Source organism: Vicugna pacos, chromosome 14 (assembly GCF_048564905.1).
Source record: "Vicugna pacos chromosome 14, VicPac4, whole genome shotgun sequence".
NCBI lineage: Eukaryota > Metazoa > Chordata > Mammalia > Artiodactyla > Camelidae > Vicugna > Vicugna pacos.
The window spans coordinates 313770-333828 of NC_133000.1; the positions used below are offsets into that span (position 1 = coordinate 313770).

The 20059-nt window shown below is 48.4% G+C and overlaps 1 protein-coding gene and 1 pseudogene across 2 annotated transcripts in view; one reads left to right on the forward strand and one right to left on the reverse strand.

Annotated features, from left to right (window-relative positions):
* Nucleotides 1-428: 428 nt before the first annotated feature.
* Nucleotides 429-20059, forward strand: part of PARP4 (poly(ADP-ribose) polymerase family member 4) — a 67286-nt gene continuing 47655 nt past the window's right edge. Inside the window, exons 1-11 of one of the 2 annotated variants that reach the window (XM_072975921.1) lie at nucleotides 444-561; nucleotides 939-1064; nucleotides 3854-3986; nucleotides 5698-5899; nucleotides 10502-10565; nucleotides 12059-12134; nucleotides 13014-13127; nucleotides 14301-14450; nucleotides 15247-15384; nucleotides 16489-16662; nucleotides 19812-19972. In XM_072975921.1, the coding sequence (XP_072832022.1) occupies nucleotides 3855-3986; nucleotides 5698-5899; nucleotides 10502-10565; nucleotides 12059-12134; nucleotides 13014-13127; nucleotides 14301-14450; nucleotides 15247-15384; nucleotides 16489-16662; nucleotides 19812-19972 (1211 nt within the window). In that variant the 5' untranslated portion in view covers nucleotides 444-561; nucleotides 939-1064; nucleotide 3854. Of the gene's footprint in view, nucleotides 562-938; nucleotides 1065-3853; nucleotides 3987-5697; nucleotides 5900-10501; nucleotides 10566-12058; nucleotides 12135-13013; nucleotides 13128-14300; nucleotides 14451-15246; nucleotides 15385-16488; nucleotides 16663-19811; nucleotides 19973-20059 lie in introns of both variants that reach the window. The other variant, XM_072975920.1, reaches the window with a different exon arrangement.
* On the reverse strand, nucleotides 6715-8152 carry LOC102524925 (antizyme inhibitor 1 pseudogene; annotated as a pseudogene).

The following is a 20059-nucleotide window of genomic DNA, read 5'->3' on the forward strand; positions in this document are numbered from 1 at the left end:
AGTCCCCGGCCGTTATCCCCTGGGAATTAAACAGCAGAGTCAAGACCCCAATCCACAGCCTTTCTACACCTTTTTCTTCCCATTTTGCACAGTATTGGGGAGTTTTATTATCTCCCATTCCCTGACCCCTGCCCAGGGAACCTCCAGCCCCTTGTCTGGACCGGCAGACACAGATTTCGAACCACCTTGGAACGCTACGGAACATCACCGTGCCCTCCCGCTTCCCCAGTCCTCCCGAAATCTGCCTTTCTCGCTCCAAAGCTCCCCTGCTCCTCAGATAAATGGCAGCACCGTCCAGCCACTTGTCCCAGCTCCAACGCTGGAGTCACCCTCATTGGACCAATCCCTCCTGAAAGCAGAAACCGGGAAAGTCCAGAGCCCGGGGCTGATCCAGGAAGAGCCAGCGGTCCCTGGCGCGGGGTGCGGCCCCGCCCAGGGCGGCGCGGGGAGCGGCCCGGAGACCCGGGAGCGGAACACGGGGCGAACGCGGAAGCGCGAGGAGCCCGGAGCCGCCGCAGCCGCAGCGCCCCGACGCGCCGAGCGGGCCGCGTCCTCCGCCAGGTGCGTGGGCGGCCGACCCGGGCCCGGCGGTGCCGCCGAGGGTCCGGCTGTGCTGCCGGGGGCGGGGGCGGGGGCGGGGGGGGCCGCGCCGACTGCCCGCGGGGGCGGGGGGGCCCTGCGCTGCGGTTCCGTCCTCGCGGACGCCGGGGCCTGGAGACGCGCCCCCCCGCCGCCCCCGCCCTACGTCCCCCCGCTCGCCCCGCCCCCAGCCCCCGCCGCGCGCGCTCCTGCGGGGACGTGGACGCGCCCTCGCGCGGGTGGCGGGCCCAGGTGGCAGGACTGGGGGGCAGCCCGGGTCTCCCGGTGCGTCCCGAGCTCGCGACAATGAGCAGAGGCGATAAAACTTAAGTGTGTCTTGTTTCCAACATGCTGTGCAGCCCGGCCTTCTTCTGAGTTAGATTTCAAAGGAAAAGACGTGCAAAATGCAGTTATTTCCGTGAGCCCTCAGAGAATGTAACCCGACCTGGGGAGTGACCGGAGCTCCTGAGGGAAAACTGGGGCAGGTGCGTGCTGAATCCAGGTCTGGAAACCGGAGTGAGCGAGTGCGGCCTGTGCGGACGCGGGCCTCGCGGGGACCTCACCCAGGGCCCCACCCGGGCCTCACCCGGAGTCCAACCCCGGGCTCAGTGGGGCCTCGCTCAGGCCTCATTTGGCCCCACCCAGGCCTCACCTGGGGTGAGAGGGACCCAAAGTCTCCGCCTCCAGGAAGGCGGGCTCGACCTGTGGATGAGGACTAACCCTAAGGGAACAAACACTGCGCACGGCGCCCTAATGAAGGGGGGAGCGCACCCCGGACACCCGCACACAGAGTCTTTCTTCATGTGTGATGTGAGCACTTACCAGTGAGCACTGAGAGGGCCCCACCTGTGTGCCTAGAAGAGGCCCAACACCTAAGTAGGCGGCCTTTGCTTCCCCAGGGGTCTGATGGTCCCATTAGAGAGGTGCGGTATTGAGGCCCATTGAGGCCCTTTGAGTCCGAATATGCAAATAGTGTCAAATACGAGGAGAGGCTCTGTGTGCACTCACTGTGGAGAAGTGATCAGAGGCCTAGAGGAGCAGAAGCGGGGCGACAGTCAGGGCTCTGCTGCTGGGGGGGGGGGGGCGGGGACGGGGAAAGTGCCTGGATTCCAGGGGCAGGATGCGTAGGTGCACTGGTGCGGTCAGGCCTGGACCGCAGCCCAGCGGACAGGGGCCACCATCCGCCAGGAGCCGCGCGTGGGGAAGCGTCAGACAGACGTTCTGCCCTAAATTGGGGGTTGTCTGCAGACAGACGCCTTTAGGGCCCGGAGTTGTGGGCACAACTGCCCAGCAAAGGCGAAAGGGAACAGGGGCCAGGGGAACCGCGGTCAAGGGCAGGTGCGGCTGAGGAGGCCGGTTGAGGAAGGCCACCTGCTCGCTGACCCTCAATCCTGTGGGACCTGTGAACCCCTCGCAAAGCACCAGCCCACTGTGGGCAAGCTCTTAGAGATGACTCCAGGTTAAAATCCACAAATGGCTACTGTAAATTGAACCCAGATCTCACCATTTATTAGTTTTTTGTTAAACACACATCAAAGTTATTTCAATTTAAAATACGCTTTTTTTCTTAGAAGTATTTCTCTATATGTGGGAATGTATGACATGGTAAAATAAATTAACTTCAAATGTTTAAAAGTAAAAATAAAGGTATTGTTATTATTAACTGTTCAGTTTTTCTCCAGACTGGCTTAACAGAAACTCACTTAACTGATGAATCTCTTTGAATTTATAGAAGAATTACATATAAAAACCCATGGTTTTGAGACAGGAAGAGGGCAGGGCACAGCCATTCAAGGAATGCCACAGCAATTTGTTGGTGTCGCGATATCATGTACACATACACACCGTATGCGGAGAGAGCTGATGGCTACTCTGAAGCTTTATTAAGTTACACAGTCTTATATAGCAAAGAAGAATGATAAGGGAAATGGTTAACAGGCAGTGTCTGGCTCAAGGTCAGAAGACTCTTTATGTTTTGGTAAATCACGGTGTTGGCACCAGCGAGCCTTACGGCTAATCAGGGGGGAACGTGTGAGAAATGGCTGCTTCACAACTTTCTTCTTGGACTCAGGCGGCTGTGCCTGTCTTAGGTTCCCCCCCTCTGGGGATCTTACCCGTGATTGGCTAACCAGCCTTCTCACCTCTGAGTCTGCAGCTTTTTATAACTTGTTTACCAATCCAGCCCAAGGCTCGGTCCTTTGTTCCCACAGTTGGGGGGCCTACACAATTCACATCAAAATGGTGAAAGAGTCAACCTCCAGGAGGCCTTGAGGCTCAGGATGGTGGGAGATTTAACTTCTAGTAGACCTGGAGCTTCATTATACGCCCATTGTAATGTATCAGCATGCTGGATAATATGCCCACAGGCACCATGGCAGTCCCAACGCTGGCCACAAAGGGTCCAAGAGTGGGAAAATCCTGGGAATCCCAGCCCCTTCCCCAGACTAGTTCGAATGGTCCTTCCACTTATTAGCACATGAAGCCACTGAGCCCATAAAAACTGGCAACACGGTGCCTCACGCATGCGGCCTCCCTCTCTCTGTCTCTACCCCTTCTGAGATGGCCCACACTCTTGTCTATGGAATGTGTACCTACTTTTACTCTAATCTGAGCACCCAACCCCCACACTTCGTGGCCTTTCTCTTGCCTTTCAATGTATCTGTCTGAATAAATCTACCTTTACTCAACTGTGGCTCGCTCTTGAATTCTTTCCTGTGCGAAGCCAAGGGCCCACACCTGGCGGCATGTTCCAGGGGCTCAACCGAAGCCTGGGACACAGCCCATCTCAGGCCCCACATCCATTTTCCTGCATCATCTTCACTATCACATAATGTTAATTTTTAATTTAGAAATAAATGCTTCTGGGTCAGGGTATCACTCAGTGGAATAATGTGTGCTTAGCGTGCACGAGAGTCTGGATTCAATCCCTAGTATCTCCATTAAAAGAAAAAAAAAAAGAAATGCTTCTGTAGTCTTAAAAGATGCCCATTTGTAACTGAAATCTCACATTTTCATAAGGATGCATATCATAAGCTTATGCAAAAGGATTTTGGGTGTTACAGTATTAACCATAAAAATTAGAAACCAACATACATATTGCAAGCTTGGGTAATGTTCAGTTTTTGTGATTACTACATGGTTGCAATGTCTTGTTTTAAAACAGTGCCTGACTGTCCCGCAGTTTGCCTGAGGGCATTCTAAATTCACTGTCAATTACATTCACTGAAAAGAGAATCCTTAAAAACTATGACTTGGAATTTTTTTTTTCCTACAGGATGACTGTGGGGATCTTTGCAAATTGTACCTTCTGTTTGAAACTCAAGCACTTACCTCGTCAACAGAAGAAAAAGCTACAAACTGACATCAAGGAAAATGGTGGAAATTTTTCCTTCTTATTAAATGCACAGGTATCTGCAGGTTTTCTAAGAACCGTGTGATAAATGTTGCGCATCAAGGGAGTCGAGTCGTGGTTAAGACAAGCAGTAGAGAAAACTGGAGCAGGAGGGACTAAGGTCACCGAGAGGGAGGTGGACTTGGGGGGCGAGGAGGGAAGCCCCCCCCAGGCCCATCCCCTCCCTGTTCCCTGGCTGGAGGACAGCCCTGTGTGCTCTGTGGAGCTAACCTTATTGGAGCACAGCCGCAGGCATAAATGGAAATCATTTCAGACCGACCTGTTCTCAAAAGAGCAAGGTTACAGCGCACAGCGTTGCGGACAGCACTCTGCCTAGGCCCTCACAGTTACCCCGACGCTGGTGGGACCCCATGCGTGTGGCTCACGGGGTGGAAAGGAAGCCTCACAGCCTCAGCGATCTTTGCAGCACAACTGGTACTGTTAGTTTTGTTCATTTAAGGCCCAAGGAAGCTCCCGTCTGAAGTGAACTGTAGGCCTGACAGCTTAGGAATAGGAACTCACAGCTGGACGAAACCTCCACAGTAATTAAGGCCACCCCCCTCAAACCGCCTCATCACCAGAAGTGAGAACTGAAACTGGAAGCCGTGAGACCCCAGGCCAGCAGGCCCGGACCCGTCCCTGCCGGCCCCTCCCAGACCACAGCTGGGGTGTGTTCCATGGGGCTCTGGCAGCTCCAGCTGGGGGCTGGGGGCTTCCCTGGGACTCAGGAGTTTGCTGTGAACATCAGAACTGGAATGTCGCAGTTTGCCCCCAGTTTAGGCAGGACTGTACGTGCTTCCCTCCAGGGCTCTCCTCACTTACCTGTCTCAGCGTTTCTGTGGGAGGATGAACAGTTCATGCTTGTTACACCTCAGTTCATCTTCTGGGCCGAGCATGCCAACATGGTCTGCCACTTTTAAGACCGTGAGTGCAGCCTTTCTGTAAGCTGTTTTCCAATGTGCATAAATCCTAAGCTGCACAGACAGCTACTCGAGCAAAAGAGACAGTCGAATATGTGACAGTGAGGAATGTCTTTCGGATAACTCAGCATGTGCGTCTGTTGGGCTGTCCACACAGACAGCAGCCCCAGGCGGGCGCCCGACTGGTGCCTCTGAGGGGAGGAGCTGGGACCAGCAGTGGGGAGTGAGTAACCTTAGCACTCTTGTTTTACCTTTTAGATATTCTCCAATGTGTGCATGTCGTATATTTACTCAAAAGTAAATTGGCAAAATTATTGGTGAACCGATTAAAATAAATAAAAATAATGAATACCTTTTGAACGTCTTGATTCCATTCCTAAAGGAGTAATTAAATACATGTCTGAAGATGTGTAGATGAAGACATCCAACCCAGCATTGTTGACAGTCGTGGAAACTTGGGCACAACCCCTGGGCTGTGGTCCAGGAAGGGGCAGGGGGAGTCAGCTCCCAACCACTGACAGACGGAGAGCAACCTGCCTTTGCAGGCCTGGGTCCAATGACTTCAGACTTCAACTTTTACTTCTTACGATGCGGTGGTTAATTGGTTAATCAGTCCTGGGACATCCAAACCCATGCTCTTTTAAAACTTGGTTTTTTTTTTACATTTATGTAACTAGAAATTGTATTAGTCATAAAAGTTTTAGGAATCTGAGAAAAATGATTACAAACAAGGTTGAAAATGACAAGTGCAAACAATTTATTTGAGTTTTGTTTTTGCTAACGCATGGTGGGTTTATGTTTTCTTAGTGCACGCATGTCATCTTGGACAGCGCTGATGTTCTGAGCCAGTATCAGCTGAGCTCCATCCGAAAGAACCGTATCCATATTGCCAACCCAGACTTTGTATGGGACTCTATCAAAGAGAGGAGACTCGTGGACCTAGGGAATTACGGTCCCAGGAAGTCACTGGACAGCACACCGACTCCTCGTCAGAGGGCGAGCAGCGCTGGTAGGTACCTCGTATCACGCACTTACTGTATTACAGCTACTAGAGCAGATATTTCGGTTCATCAGTGATACTGTGGACAAAGGATTGTCCAGAAATACTATGAAGATAATTAGACTTTCTATCTCAGAAAATGGGCAGCAAACTACTGAAGGACAAGCAACTACTTTAGCAGCAGAACTGGGTTTCTCAATATCTAGTCTGGTGTAGTTAGATGCAGAAGGACTAAAAAAACCATGATAACCTCAGAAAACTTGATGTGTAATTTTTAAAGACCACACAAAATCTTATTGGAATCCTACAAAGGTTACATTAGGTCAAATACAACAAATACTATGATGTAACTGGGCATTTATTAAACTCCACTTCAAAGCACAGGTTTTCACATTCTGTATACACTGAACATATCCAATGAAGTCACACTGGTCTTCCACTGACGTCTGATATATCTGGGTGTAAGAAATTAACTTTACAAGACTTTTTAACATGGGTCCTTAGTATAAAACAGTGTACTTGTATGTAAACGGCGTAATGGGGAACCCAGGTAATGGGCTTCTGTCACCACTAGGTCATCCATTTTGTTACGTATTTTATTTTACATGCTTAAGGCGTAGGGCAAACTGGTCAGTTTAAATCTGGATGCATTACCTAAATCTCCCAATTACCCCCAGTGAATCATAGGTGAAAGCTGATTTCAGCTGGTCCCAAATAGCTATTGCTAATACTTTTTGTCTCCAAGAGAATTAACAGACTAAGATCATTCAAATTCTTTCCACTCTGAGATGAGGACCAGACAAGCTTCACCGGCAACTTCGGATCTAAAGAAGGGTTAGTGTGGGTCCGAGCTTAGTGGAGAAGCTGCCTTGCTGGCTCAGCTGGTGAAGTGGGGTGGGGGGAGGTTCTCCATCATTGTGTCTGAAGTGACTCCTGTGTCCTGCATCTCGTACAAGTTGCTGGACAACATGTCATGACTGGCTGGCTCTGAAAAATCATTAGAAGCAGATGGTTCGTGGAAAGAATCTGATCCCAGATTGTCAAGGAAAAGCATGTGTCCCACATTCAGGAGGAAGAGTTTTCCCCAGTTTGGTCAAGCTCTTCACAGGATGGAACCCAGGGCTGTTGTTAACAGGTTCGTCGTCCTTGTGTTTCTTTGAACCTGTGGGATGACAGCTAGAGCCTTAAACAGTTTACTTGGAAAAGAACCATCAACACCATCATTCATATAAGACACGAAGGCTGGTGCATCACATACGGCTTTTTCTACTCTGGAGGAAAATTTATCATTTCCAACAACTTTCTTTGCAATAATATTAACTGCAAACAAAAATGCAGAAGACATGTTGTATCTTCTGGGATTATTCTACTGTCAGATCCTTCAGGAAAGCAGACATCCAGCAAAGGGCTGGTAACATGATTAACCTGTTCTAGCCAAAATTCCGTTCCTGTGGAGCCTCCACCAACGTCTGACACGTTCACCGTGAAGCCAGGTTCACCAGGCACACAGCAGAGCATGGACGCATACTGGAGATTTTTGCAAGCACTTAAAACATGAAATTTAACCCCAGTAACTTAGACAACAAGTTCCTTAAGACATTCCCCCAAACACCTGCCATTCTTCTGGGACGTGTCAGACTTCCTGTCACCCTCTCCCCTGCAATACTGTCTTCTCCTGCAGTGAGTCGTGAGACCCCAGGTGAAGGGGAGGATGGTTGGGCAGACTCGGTTCACGTCAGCGGCAGCACATGTGAAGCCTGGATGGGGTGGCGGTGCATTGGCATTGCCAGCGCTCCCAGTCCAAGATGGACGAGTCCAGGGAACTAACGAAATACAGCCCTGGCTGTTGGGTGATTGTGTGTGATTTTCTGCTATTTGATTTAGTCACATGTTGTGATATTCACTCCAACTTTTGCTGCACACTTTATCTGGGGTGGTTGCTTGCAAGGAGTTATATACAGTAGGTTTTCTGGTGAGATACCCAATCTTGCCCTAAAGCCATTTCAGTTTTACCAGAACAAGCAAGTCCAGTTCCAAGAGCTGCCAAAATGTGAAGCCGGGCTGGAGTGGAGCCGCACTTCACTGTGTGGAACAGCTTTATCTGAGCGACCGACTGTGTTTCTTCAGTCTTTCCCAGATCTCCCACAAAAAAGGCATTTTGGCTGTCAGGGTATGTTCACAAACACAGTTATCGATGACATTTCCAAGGCCTGTTCCTTCATCCAGCAGGCCAGCTGAGCCGCTCGCTCTTCTCTCAGCCATGTTGCACAAAGTCAAAGTCCTAAACCGGGAAAAACAAGAGACAGGCCAGCAGGCCTCGTGTCCAGGACAGAACGGACAAGCTAGGAAACGGGCCCCATCATCAGCTGGGTCCCTGAGGGGCTCGGCGGTGAGGCGTGAGGTTGGACTGCTCTCTCCCCGGCCTCTGGGTGGTTGTGTGCTTGGTCAGAAAGTTCACCCTGAGATAATGGCCCGAAGCGTATTCTCTTTTTTGGCGGAATTTGAAGAGAGGGTTGTGGTTACCTTGAGCAGAAATGCCCAAGGTGGCGGGGCCCTGAGCAGCGGGGGCGTCAAGGGGGAAACGCAGGCACCCCTGCCCCAGGCTGTGTGGCTGCGGCAGGAGGAGGGAATGGACCGCAGAAGGACAGGAAGGAAGGTCAGGCCGCGGGGTTTCCAGCGGAAACACAGCTCCTTTAGTAACCTGCATTTTATCTCAGAATCTGTCCAAAACGAAAGCCTTTGGACATAGAGAAATGCACTCCTCATCAGTCACGTCAGAAGTCAAGTCGTTCTTGCAAATCAGAACTACAGTGAGATACTGCTTCATACCTGCAGGCTGGCCATCATCCAGAAGTCTACAGATACATGCTGCAGAGGGTGTGAAGAAAAGGGAGCCTCATACACTGTTGAGGAGAACGTAAACTCATGCAGCCATTGTGGAAAACAGTATGGAGGGTCCTCAGAGAACTAAAAATTCAGTAACTGTATGAGCCAGTAATTCAACCCCTGGAAAACAAAAACAGTAACTCAAACAGATCCATTCACCCCAATGTTCACAGCAGCATTATTTACAATAGCCAAAATATGGAAACATCTAAGTTTCCATCAACAGACGAGTGGATAAAGAAGATGTGGTATATATACACAATGGAATACTACTCAGTCATAAGAAAGAATGAAATTCTTCCATTTGCAACTGTATGGATGGACCTGGAAGGTATTATGCTCAGTGAAATAATTCAGACAGACAAAGGCAAATACTGTATGTTTCCACTTACATGTGGAATCTAAAAAATAAAATGAATGAAGATAAGATAGAAACATTCACAGATATAGAGAATAAACTAAGGGTTACTAATGGGGAAATGGAAGGGGGTAGGAGCAGGAGAGGGGTGGAGGATTAAAAGGTCCAAACTACTCTGTATAAAATAAACAAGCAACAAAGATATATTGTATAGCACAGGGAAATACAGCCATTATCTTGTAGTAACCTTTCGTGGAATGTAATCTATAAAATATTGAATCACTATGGCATATACCGGAAATGAATACAATATTGTAAATCAACTATACTTCAATTTAAAAAGTCAGGCAGTTCTATTTTTTGTTGTTTTTGTTGAAGTATAGTTGATTTAGTGTTGTGTTAGTTTCAGGTGTACAGCAAAGTGATTCATCAGTATATATACTCACACACATATGTATTCTTTTCCATTATAGGTTATTACAAGATAGTGAATATAGTTCCCTATGCTATACAGTAGGTCCTTGTAGGCAGTTTTGATAAATACTGATTTATAATAAGCACATGACATCATATTGTGTGATGTCAGTTGTATCATTTATGAGTTATAGAAATCTAAATGTTTTGGTGTGGTGCAGCCTCTTTAGACAAGTGATTGCCCAGAAGTGCTGTTATATCAGACTTTCTTGCTCAGACATTGGTAGCTAAAACAAAATAGGAAGGGTAGTAAACTCCTTTTACATTGAAATATTTTTCAATATCCAGAGTAATACAGTCTGATTCAGAATTACTATAAATACATTGATGACCTTTGAAATCTTGAAAGCATAATTAAAATGAAAGAAGTCCTTGCATTAAAAGTTATTCCTATATATCATAATGTTATACATAGCATTACAATTCCTCTGTAAGAAAAATGTGAAGCAAAATTGCTGGCCTCACATAGAATCCTGGATTTCTGTCTAACCTGGAACATCCCTGGTTCCTTTGTCTGTAGCGTGATAGCACTCGGGCACTCATTCTGGTCTGCAGAGTGTGAGAAATGCACTTCCTGGCTATGTTTGCCATAATCTCCAGAACCGAAATTGTGTACCTATCAGTGAGTTCCAAACGGTACATATTCCAACAGAAGTCTCGCTTGTCTAACAAATAGAATTACAATGTGTCCTGACTATCTTTTAATCACCTTCCTCTTTTCCCACTTGTCCTTAGATTACTAGTAACTATAGCTAACTTAAGGACACCTAAGAAAATAGAATAGCATGGCAAATATGACCACATTCAAGAATCTTAACAATTCCAGCATTTATTGTTAATTAATTTTAATAAATCTCGAAGCAGTAAACGTGTTTTATTTGTTTTAATTCTAGGAGTGAAAACTGGTGATGTGTCCCTGGACAGTTCCCCGGAGAAGGAAGTTGTGCAACTCACTAAGTAACTTACTTTTGATCCTTATGACTCGACAGTTTGCAAAATGTTTTGTAAACCTCGCGCACAGCATTAAATGCTGTTGGCACCTCAATGTTTTTGCAGTATTTTAATGGATCTTGCTTATCTAACTCTTTATTAAGTTTTTATTTAAGCCTTACTTCAGCTACTATACTGATCCTTACTTTTATCCCATCAGTATTATAGGAGATTAGATGTAATTGTTAGATTGATTTTAAAAAAGAAGACCACTGGAGATGAGATTTGGGCGGTCTGTTCGCTCTGCTGCCTTGCTGAACAGCCTTCAGAGTCAAGGCGTTACTCTCTACGTGGTATTTTTTAAAAATGAAGATAACATACATGTGGAATCTTCAAAAAAAAAGGCACAAATGCACTACTTATTATTTATAACTAAGATGGCTGATATCTTGAATGTGTGTCAGCACATCTGACTGTCCTTTATGACTGGATTACCGCATTCTGTTGATTCTTATTTTGTGGTTGGCTTTATTCATATGATAACTATGTAAGTTTAAAAGGCTGAAGCTCTAAACTGTCCTAAGAAACAATGAACAGTACATATATGTTAATTAAAGAAAGATATCCAGAATAGATAAATCCAAAGAGAGACTGAGAAGTGGGGGTTACGGGGGGCTGGGAGGAGGTGTCCGTAGAGGAAAGTGCTTAGTGTGGAAAGAGGTTGTATTTTGGGTGGTGGAAATGTTCTGGAACTAGATAGAAGTGGTGTTTGCACAACACTGTGAATGTACTAAATGCCACTGAATTGTTCCTTTTAAAATGGTTAATTTCTAGACTGTGAATTTCACTTTAGTAAATCATTTAAATAAATAAATAATGAAATACAAAAAAAAGAAAGAAAGAAAGAAAAATTTTTTTAAAAATGGAAATAACACAACCTTCCCCAAATGGAGTCTGTGAGTCTGAAGTTCTGTATGGCTCCTTACACTGCAGGCCCCTAACTGCAGCATCAGTTAGACATCATCACGTTTGGTCTTAATTTATTTGTTAATCTTCATGTTAAAAGAGAGAACAAATATCAAAATTAAAAGTACAGTTTAGGAGAAGTCTGACACCTTCACGTCATTCATTCACGTGTTTGTTTGTGTGCACGACACCTTTATCTGGAAGGGGAGTTGGCATGGCCTGCCTGGAGTGACCAGCTTTATGGCCGGAGCCCGGGTGAGCACAGGTCTCCTGTCCCTGGACAGCGGTGCGTCCCCGGTGCCCCTGCCGGTTCTCCTTCACCTCTGCTTCTGCCACCGCCCTCCAGGGCAGACCCCCACAGTGCTGGCATCGGGGCCACAGGACTGTGCAGAGGGGACCCAGGCATTTCCCAAGACCTCTCAACCATATTTTGCATCTCCAAGGAGGCGTTAGGGGCTTTATTTCATGTGAGCTAGGAGATCTACGTTTTTATGGAAATTCTGTTTAGTCTAAAAGTTCATTTTAATGTTAAACTTTTATTACACAAATTTCAGGTTTTATGCAGAGAATGTTGAAATTCCTCATTTTCCTCAAGATTTTGAAGTTGCAAAATACAACACCTTGGAAAAAGTAAGAGTCTGGTTTCTTCTTTTTTTAATTGAGGTATAATCAGTTTACAATGTTGTGTCAATTTCTGGTGTGCAGCACAATTCTTCAGTCATACACAAATATACATATATTCATTTTCTTATTCTTTTTCACCAAGGAGTCTGATTCTATTTGGGGGAAAAAAAATGTTTGAAGGCTTCAATTTTTCCTGTTTGATAATTTTCTCATTCATTTGAAAAATTGTGCATATCCTGAATAAATATTCCTTAATTTATCAGTTGATTTTTAATAGTCAAGAAAATTGTTACATTTAAGATTTAATTTGTTTAGCATTTTCTATAAAAGAAATGCATGCTTATAATAAAAATGTAAACAGTACAAAATCTTAGTAAGACATTAAAAATAAAGGTACTCCTCCCTGTTCTTAACAGTTTCTTATATTTTCAGAGTACATTTGACACCAAGTATTTACACTATGTTGAATTTCCATTACTTTTCATTAAAAAGAAAAACAAAAACTTTTTCTCCAATATCATACAAATGCAAAATAACACCAGCATTCAAAATGATGCTCCATTTGTATTTTTTAGGTATTTTAATAAAATGTAGTGTAGAAATAACATTTCCTCTGTGATTAAGAAAACATCAAAAGCAGTGCAGTTTAAATATACACAGATGAGTCTGAAGGAAACATACTGGAAGGAAATATAAAAAAACCAACAGTGACTAGATATCAGTGCATGAGCTCAGGTGACTTTTATTTTTTCTGTTTACTTTCTGTATTTTCTAAATTAAATCTGCTGATGAACATGTATCTATTTTGTAATCAGCATTTTAAAATGGCACATGTGGGTTGTTACTGAATGAGTCCAGCTTATGAAGGAGCACCCTGTTTTCCAGGCGGGGCCGCAGCAGGGCACAGAGAGGGCAGTGGTGGAGCTGCGGTGCTCCCAGGACCCTGGGGACCACACCTTCCTGATAGCCGCCCACTTCCTCCAGGCCGACACCGCCAAGGTAGGGGCTTCGTGCTGATGCCTCGGGTTTATCCACCCTGCTAGTGACTCACCTGCTTAGAACTGGGCACGTGAACCAGCCTGTGCGTTAACTTTTTCGTTTTAGCTGGTTAAGTTTTGAGGGGTGGAGGGTGTTCTTCTGCGATGTGGAGGTGGGAGAGCAGGTGAGACCTCACCGCCCAGAGCAGCAGGAATTCTTGGCAGAGGGGGGCATCCACTGGGTGCAGGCTCCTGCCTGAGCCACTCACGGAAATGCTCCCAGTGGTTACACCATGCAAGTAGTCCCCTCACTCACTCCATTAAGCATCTACTGTGTACCAAGTAATCCCGTAGAGGCCAGAACCCACAGACGAAAAGACTTCCTACCCCACCTGTGGGGAACAACACGCCACTGCAGCCCCCCAAGACTGAACTGTGCTGAGATGTGTATGGAGTGTCGGGGGCTCGGGCACAGCCAGAAAGGCTGTGCAGAGGCCATGATCCTTGCTTGGTCAGTGTCAGGTCAAGGGCATGGTTCCAACCAAAAACAATTACAAAAGGAAACCCAAAGCCGAAACCTAAAATTCAAATAAAACCTGCAGCCCCCATCAGGGTATCCTCTGGACGTTCAGACTTACAGGAGGAGACACGTGCAAGGGGAAGGGGTGCTGTCCACGGGCCCCTCGTCTGCCTTTGACAGGACCTGCCAGGGTCCCCGCCTTTCCCCTCGCCCATGGTTGTCCTTTCTGCTTGCTGTCTCCTGGCTCTCACAACGCCTCTTTCTGAGGCATTTTTCCTTCCATCTCCTCCCCTGATTTTTCTCATTTCCAGAAAGCTAGAAAGCCAGGCCTCATAGCTGATCAGAATAACATGTAGAAGACAGTGTGGGCTCTGAGGGACTGCCTGAGGCTCTTGGGTGAACCACACGTGTCTTTTCTGCAGGCTGTGCCTGCCCAGGCTTCCCCCTTACTTTCAGGTTTTAGGCTGTTTTGTGAAGAATTGAAGATGTAAGTAATTCTTTAAAAAAAAAAAAAAACTAGTTTCTAAGCTCCTGAATGTCAGGGAACTAACACCTCCTTTGTGTTCTGTCCCCAGGGTACACAGCAGGTGTTCAACAAAGACCCTTCTGTTGGTAAGTTACCATATCCTCACCTCCTAACCCTTTGCTCCATCTGCTCCATCCTGTAATTCACAGACTAGAAGACAATTCTCTGTGAAGGAGACGTCAGCAGATGCAAGCGAATACTACGAAAACTACATTGAAGAGCTGAAGAAACAGGGATTTCTACTGAGGGAACATTTTACACCTGAAGCAACCCAGCTAGCATCCGAAAAGCTGCAAACGGTGGGGCTGATTTCTTCACGTTACTTTGTGTCACTAACTGAGCACCTCTAATAGGAGCGCTTCCACGATGACACATAAGCTGGCGGGAGATAAAGTGGGAGGTGGGAGAGGGAAGGTCAGCCGCCGAGGGCTGCGGAGCGGAGCGGGAGCGGCCCGGCGGAGCCACACCCCACAGCCTTCCCAGCGGCGAGCCTCCAGCCCTCAGGCGGCGACACTGTAACCTGCGCCCGCATCCTAGCCCTGGGTGCCGCTTCACCTCTTTGGGTTGGGTTTGGTTTGGGTTTTGGGAGGGGGAGGTAATTAGGGTTACTTGTTTACTTATTTCACCGGAGGCCGTGGGGACGGGCCCCAGGACCGCACCGAGCTGCGCCTTCCCCGCAGCTGCAAGGCCGCTAACGCCGCCGGGAGCTCGCAGGGCGAGGGGGCGGGCAGCGGGGGAGGCGCCGGGGGAGCCGGGGAGGCGGGGGGAGGCGCCGGGGGAGCCGAGGAGATGGGGGGGAGGCGCCGGGGGAGCCGACGAGATGGGGGGGAGGCGCCGGGGGAGCCGACGAGATGGGGGGAGGCGCCGGGGGAGCCGGGGAGGCGGGGGGGGGGGCAGACGCCGGGGAGGCGGGGGGAGGCGCCGGGGGAGCCGGGGGAGGGGGCGAGGGCGGAGGCCGGGAGTGCGGGGGGGGCGCCTGCAGGCGGCGGTCCCGCCCCGCGCTCGGTGGCTCCTCGCAGCTCCGTCCGGTGTGTTTAGACCCACCCACTCACGTGCACGTCTTGCTGCTGTTCCTTTGTTACTTTGTCGTCGCAGTTGCTTTTGGAGGAGGTCATAAATTCAGGTGTTCCGAGCCAGGAGGTGAGCGCCTTGGTGGAGATGGTCTGGGCGGAAGCTCTCGGGCGCCTGGAGCACACGCTGTGCACACCTGTGAACGGGATGAGCCTTAAGGATGTGAGTCGAGGGGCTTTGGCGCAGGGCCTCGAACGCGGCTGGCCTGCCTCCCGCTCTGTCAGACCGCCTTTGCCCGAGCGCAGGTCCAGCCGCTCCACCTCCCTTTACCCGCAGCCTGGAGGTGGGGACGCCGGGCGTGGGGAGGGAGCGTCCAGCGAAACCGGGGTCCTGGGAGGCTGCCCCCGGGTCGGCAGGCCGGTGGCAGGCGAGAGGCTGGGGCCGGGATCTGCCGGGTCGCGTCGGCCCGGCCCGGAGCCTGCTCTCTCGCTGCCCCGGGAGCAGGAGGTGCACTTGCCGTCTGAGAAGGCGCCTTCTTAACTGCAAGCCGTTGAGGGAGCGAGTGAGGATGTCCCCGGGGGGCGGCGTACCACTGCCCTGTCCTGTTGAAGTAACAGACCATCTTCCTCCGTGGAGTTAAACTGATTCATTTCCAGAGAAGGAGGTTTCCTGGGGCAAAGTCCGAAAGTGCTTGTTCAGGAGGGTTTCATTCCTCATCTGATCCTGACGTCTCTCCAAAGCTCTCCTGTGGAGACGGTCACCCGCACAAGTGCTCCTCTCCGTGGGGACGGGTGTAGACACAGACCCACAGAGAGTCGGGACCCCCAGCCAAGCCCGGCTTTGGAAACGAGGTGCGCCTGCAACAGCACGGCCCTCGTTCTACGACGTGTGCTCGCAAAACGGTCGTGATGGACCCAACACCGTGTTAGGTGTCTTCTGCGTGTTCCTCTACTCTCTCTAGATTATCTGATTCAGTTTTTTTTTTTTTTTTAACATTTTTCCATTGAGTTACAGTCATTTTACAATGTTGTGTCAAATTCCAGTGTAGAGCACAATTTTTCAGTTACACATAAACATATATATATATTCATTGTCACGTTTTTTCCGCTGTGAGCTACCGTAAGATCTTGTATATATTTCCCTGTGCTGTACAGTATAATCTTGTTTATCTGTTCTACATTTTGAACTCCCAGTCTGTCCCTTCCCACCCCCTGCCCCCTTGGCAACCACAAGTTTGTATTCTATGTCTATGAGTCTGTTTCTGTTTTGTATTTATGTTTTGTTTTGATTTAGTTTTAATAATCGTATGTCTCCTCCTATATAAAGGTGAGCAAGGCCGAGGGGACCCTCCTTCTAGTAAAGGCGGCACTGAAAAACGGGGAGACCCAGGAGCGACTGCAGACGATGATGACCGAGTTCTACAGGCTGATCCCCCACCGGGACGCCGCAGCGGGAAGGGTCACCCTGAGCCTGCTGGCCAAGAAGGAGGACCTCTGCCAGGTGAGGCTCTGGAATACGAATGCCATTTAAAATTTGCTGGGTCAAGTGGGGCCTTTTCAAATCTGATGACTGAGGTAACACTGAACCACAGAACTTGCCTCCAGAGTTTGCTCGATAACAAACTTTCATTGAGCCGTTTGGGGCCATTTGAGTGTTTGTAGAAGCGACCTGAGCCGTGCACTCACGTGACTGTTGGAATCGTGGTGCGGGTGCACGTGCGTCAGTATTGACAGGCTGCAAAGTGACTTTCCAGATCAGGGGAGGAGTCAGGTATAGGGCACCGTGGTCCATTCACCTGGAGGCAGTGTTGTCAGCAGGGTCCGCTGCTTCTGTCCAGTGCCTCCTGCGGGCGACAGCTCCCCTCGCGGCTGCTCCCCGTCCCCCATCCACTTACAGCTCACAGCATCCCACCTGGAGTGTTTCTGTCTGTGTCTCTTGGAGGAAGCCCCCAGCAGAGAGGGCTTTTTAAAAAAAACAATTTTTTTACAGCACAATTCTTCAGTCATACATGAATATACGTATATCCATTTTCGTAATCTTTCTCACCATCAGCTATTACAAGATACTTAATTTATTTCCAAAAATAAAAATTTTAATTGAAGTCTCGTTGATTTGCAGTATTGTGCTAGTTCCAGGCATGCAGCAAAGTGTTTCAGTTACATATGTATATGTGTATATAGTATATATACTTTTTCAGATTCTTTTTCATTATAGATTATTACAAGATACTGAATGTAGTTCCCTATGCTGTACAGTAAATCCTTGTTGTTTATCTATTTTGTAAAGTATTTTGTATCTGCTAATCCAAACTCCTAATTTATACCCCCCCCCTTTTACCTTTGGTAACCATAGTTTACTTTCTATGTCTGTGAGTCTGTTTTTGGTTTATAGCTAGAATCAGTGTCATTTTTTTAAGCTTCCACATATAAGTGATATATGATATTTGTCTTTCTCTGTCTGACTTATTTCACTCAGTATGATAATCTCCAGGTCATCCATGTTGCTGCAAATGGCATTGTTTTATTTTTCATGGCTGAGTAGTATTCCATTGTATAAATACACCACATCTTCCTTATCCAGTCATCTGTCGGTGGACACTTGGGTTGCTTCCAGGTCTTGGCTGTTGTCAGACTCTTACTTCTTTGGTCAGAACTGAGTCGTGTGTGTCCCTAAGCCAGTCGCTGTTGAGGCAAATAGAATTACCAAGAGTGCTCAGAAGTTGGCTAGGTCTCTCTCAAGCTCTGGGGGAGGGGCAGACTCAGTCCTAAGAGGAGGCATGAGGGCAGCTCCTGTGTCCGCCCCATGCTGGGTGAGGCCTGCATCCCTGTGTGGCTCTGGCTGCCTTCTCTGGGCTTGGGTGTGGGCTTGGGAGAAATCCAGAGCTTCGTGACCTCCAGGCTTCAGAGGGGTTTGCAGAGGGGAAGTTCTACACTTCCCGCAGATTCCCAGAGGAGTCTACAGTCCAGAGGAATTGAGGAGCCAGCAGATGAGATGAGCCAGTGACTGAGGAGATCAGGGACCAGGGTCAGAACCATCACCTCCCTGGCGCCCAACACGCAGGACCTCAGCTGCCGGCTTTGCGGCTAAGAGGGCGTGTGTGGTGCCTCCCAAATAGTGTTAATTTAAATTCTGTATTTTCTGTAGGTAATACATCCGTTTGACTCAGCAGTCAAAATCGCGAAAAGGTCCCCTCTGTCCCACCCTGTCCCCGCCAGCTGTGCAGCTCCCCTCCACGACGGGCAGCCATTTCTGTTACCTTGTTGTCTGTGCACCATTGCTTCATGCAGATAAGTCTGAATGTGAACATACACATGTACTCTTCCCCTTGTTTTACAGAAGAGTCATTTCCTCCCTTTGCCGTTGGCACCCGCTCTCCTCACCGGGTGCGCCTTTGCTCGGGTCCCCGGTGCACGGGTGGACACCCCCCGCCAGACGTGGCTCTGGTCCCTGGATTTTGCTGCTGCAAATGGTGCCCCGGGGAATACCCTGCATGTGTGATTTCAGACATTTGCAGGGGTGGGGGTCTCTGAGACACGCCCCAGGGGCAGGAGCGCAAGCTGCAAGGACACGGGCATCTGTAGCTGGGGCGCATTTTGTCTCTTCCGGGACTTGTTCCGTGTTGCCCTCCCACCGTCAGCGATGGAGAGGTTGTTTCCTGTCCTCTTAGCCGGTGAGTTTGTCAACCTTCCAGACTTCCCAAGCTCGCGGGAGAAGCGGCCCCTTGCTGCAGAGAGCCCAAGCACTCTCCAGATTTTAAGCGACATTTGTGTTTCTTCTTCTATGAACTCTACCTCTTTTTCTTTTGGGTCTTGATAGTTTTCTTCGTGATTTTTAGGACCTGTGTACGTTAGGGAGCTTCATCTGTGATGTGAATTGCAAGTATTCTCTGCAGTTTATTTATTTATTTTTCTTTTCTTATGGTGAGTGTGGTGGTTGTGGTGGCGGTTGGCTTGTTCTGTTTTACCACACAGAAATGTTTTACTTTTATGGAAAAATACATCAGTCTTTTATGGCTGGCGGATTTGAATTACAGTTTAAGAACCCCTCCCCACGCTGGTGGCAGCAGACACCTCCTTCACTGTCTCTTTGGTCTCAGAGATGTGAGACCAACAAGTCCCTACAGTAAATGTGACTCAGACCATTCAGGAGCTGTGTCCCCTCATGCGAGCTCCTGACCTGCAGGACACTTGGTCCCCTCCCAGGGCAAGCCTGCGTCTGATTCGTCTTTGTAGCTTTCACACCTAATGCAACGCACGCAGAGCACGCCAAGTGAGGTTTTGTGACGGCGGTTAGGCTTGGAGTCTGCCCGTCTGAGCTCCTGTTGGCTCACCACCCTGTCCTTGCTGCGGGGACCTCTGAGCCTCACTGCCCGTGCACCCAGTGAGGACAGTGAGACTGGATAGGACGAGTGGCTGGTGTGGATGAAAGGAATGACGTCCTGAACACACCTGTGTAACAGTCTTGTCCTTGCTGGCACCGTTACTATCATCTTATATCATGCGGTCACTGAGGCACTGTGTCCGCCTTAACACACGTACAGTCCAGGCAGGTATCGGTCTCATGCTTTGGGGAAAAAAGCTTTTGGGAAAGTGTAGTACAATATAAATATTTTGATAATTCTAACATGTGTGAATCATTTCCACCTACAGCTAATCAGAGACATGGTTAATGTCTGTGAAACTAATTTGTCCAAAGCCAATCCGCCGCCTCTTGCCAAATACCGAGCTTTGAGATGCCACATTGAGCATGTTGAGCAGAACACAGAAGAATTTTCCAGAGTCAGAGAAGAGCTACTGCAGAATAACCACAGGTTCGCATGAGGGAAATGTGTTAGGGTCTGCTTTGTGTGACACTGTTTCAGATTCCGTTGGTGTTGATCTCCGTGGTTGCCCGCCGT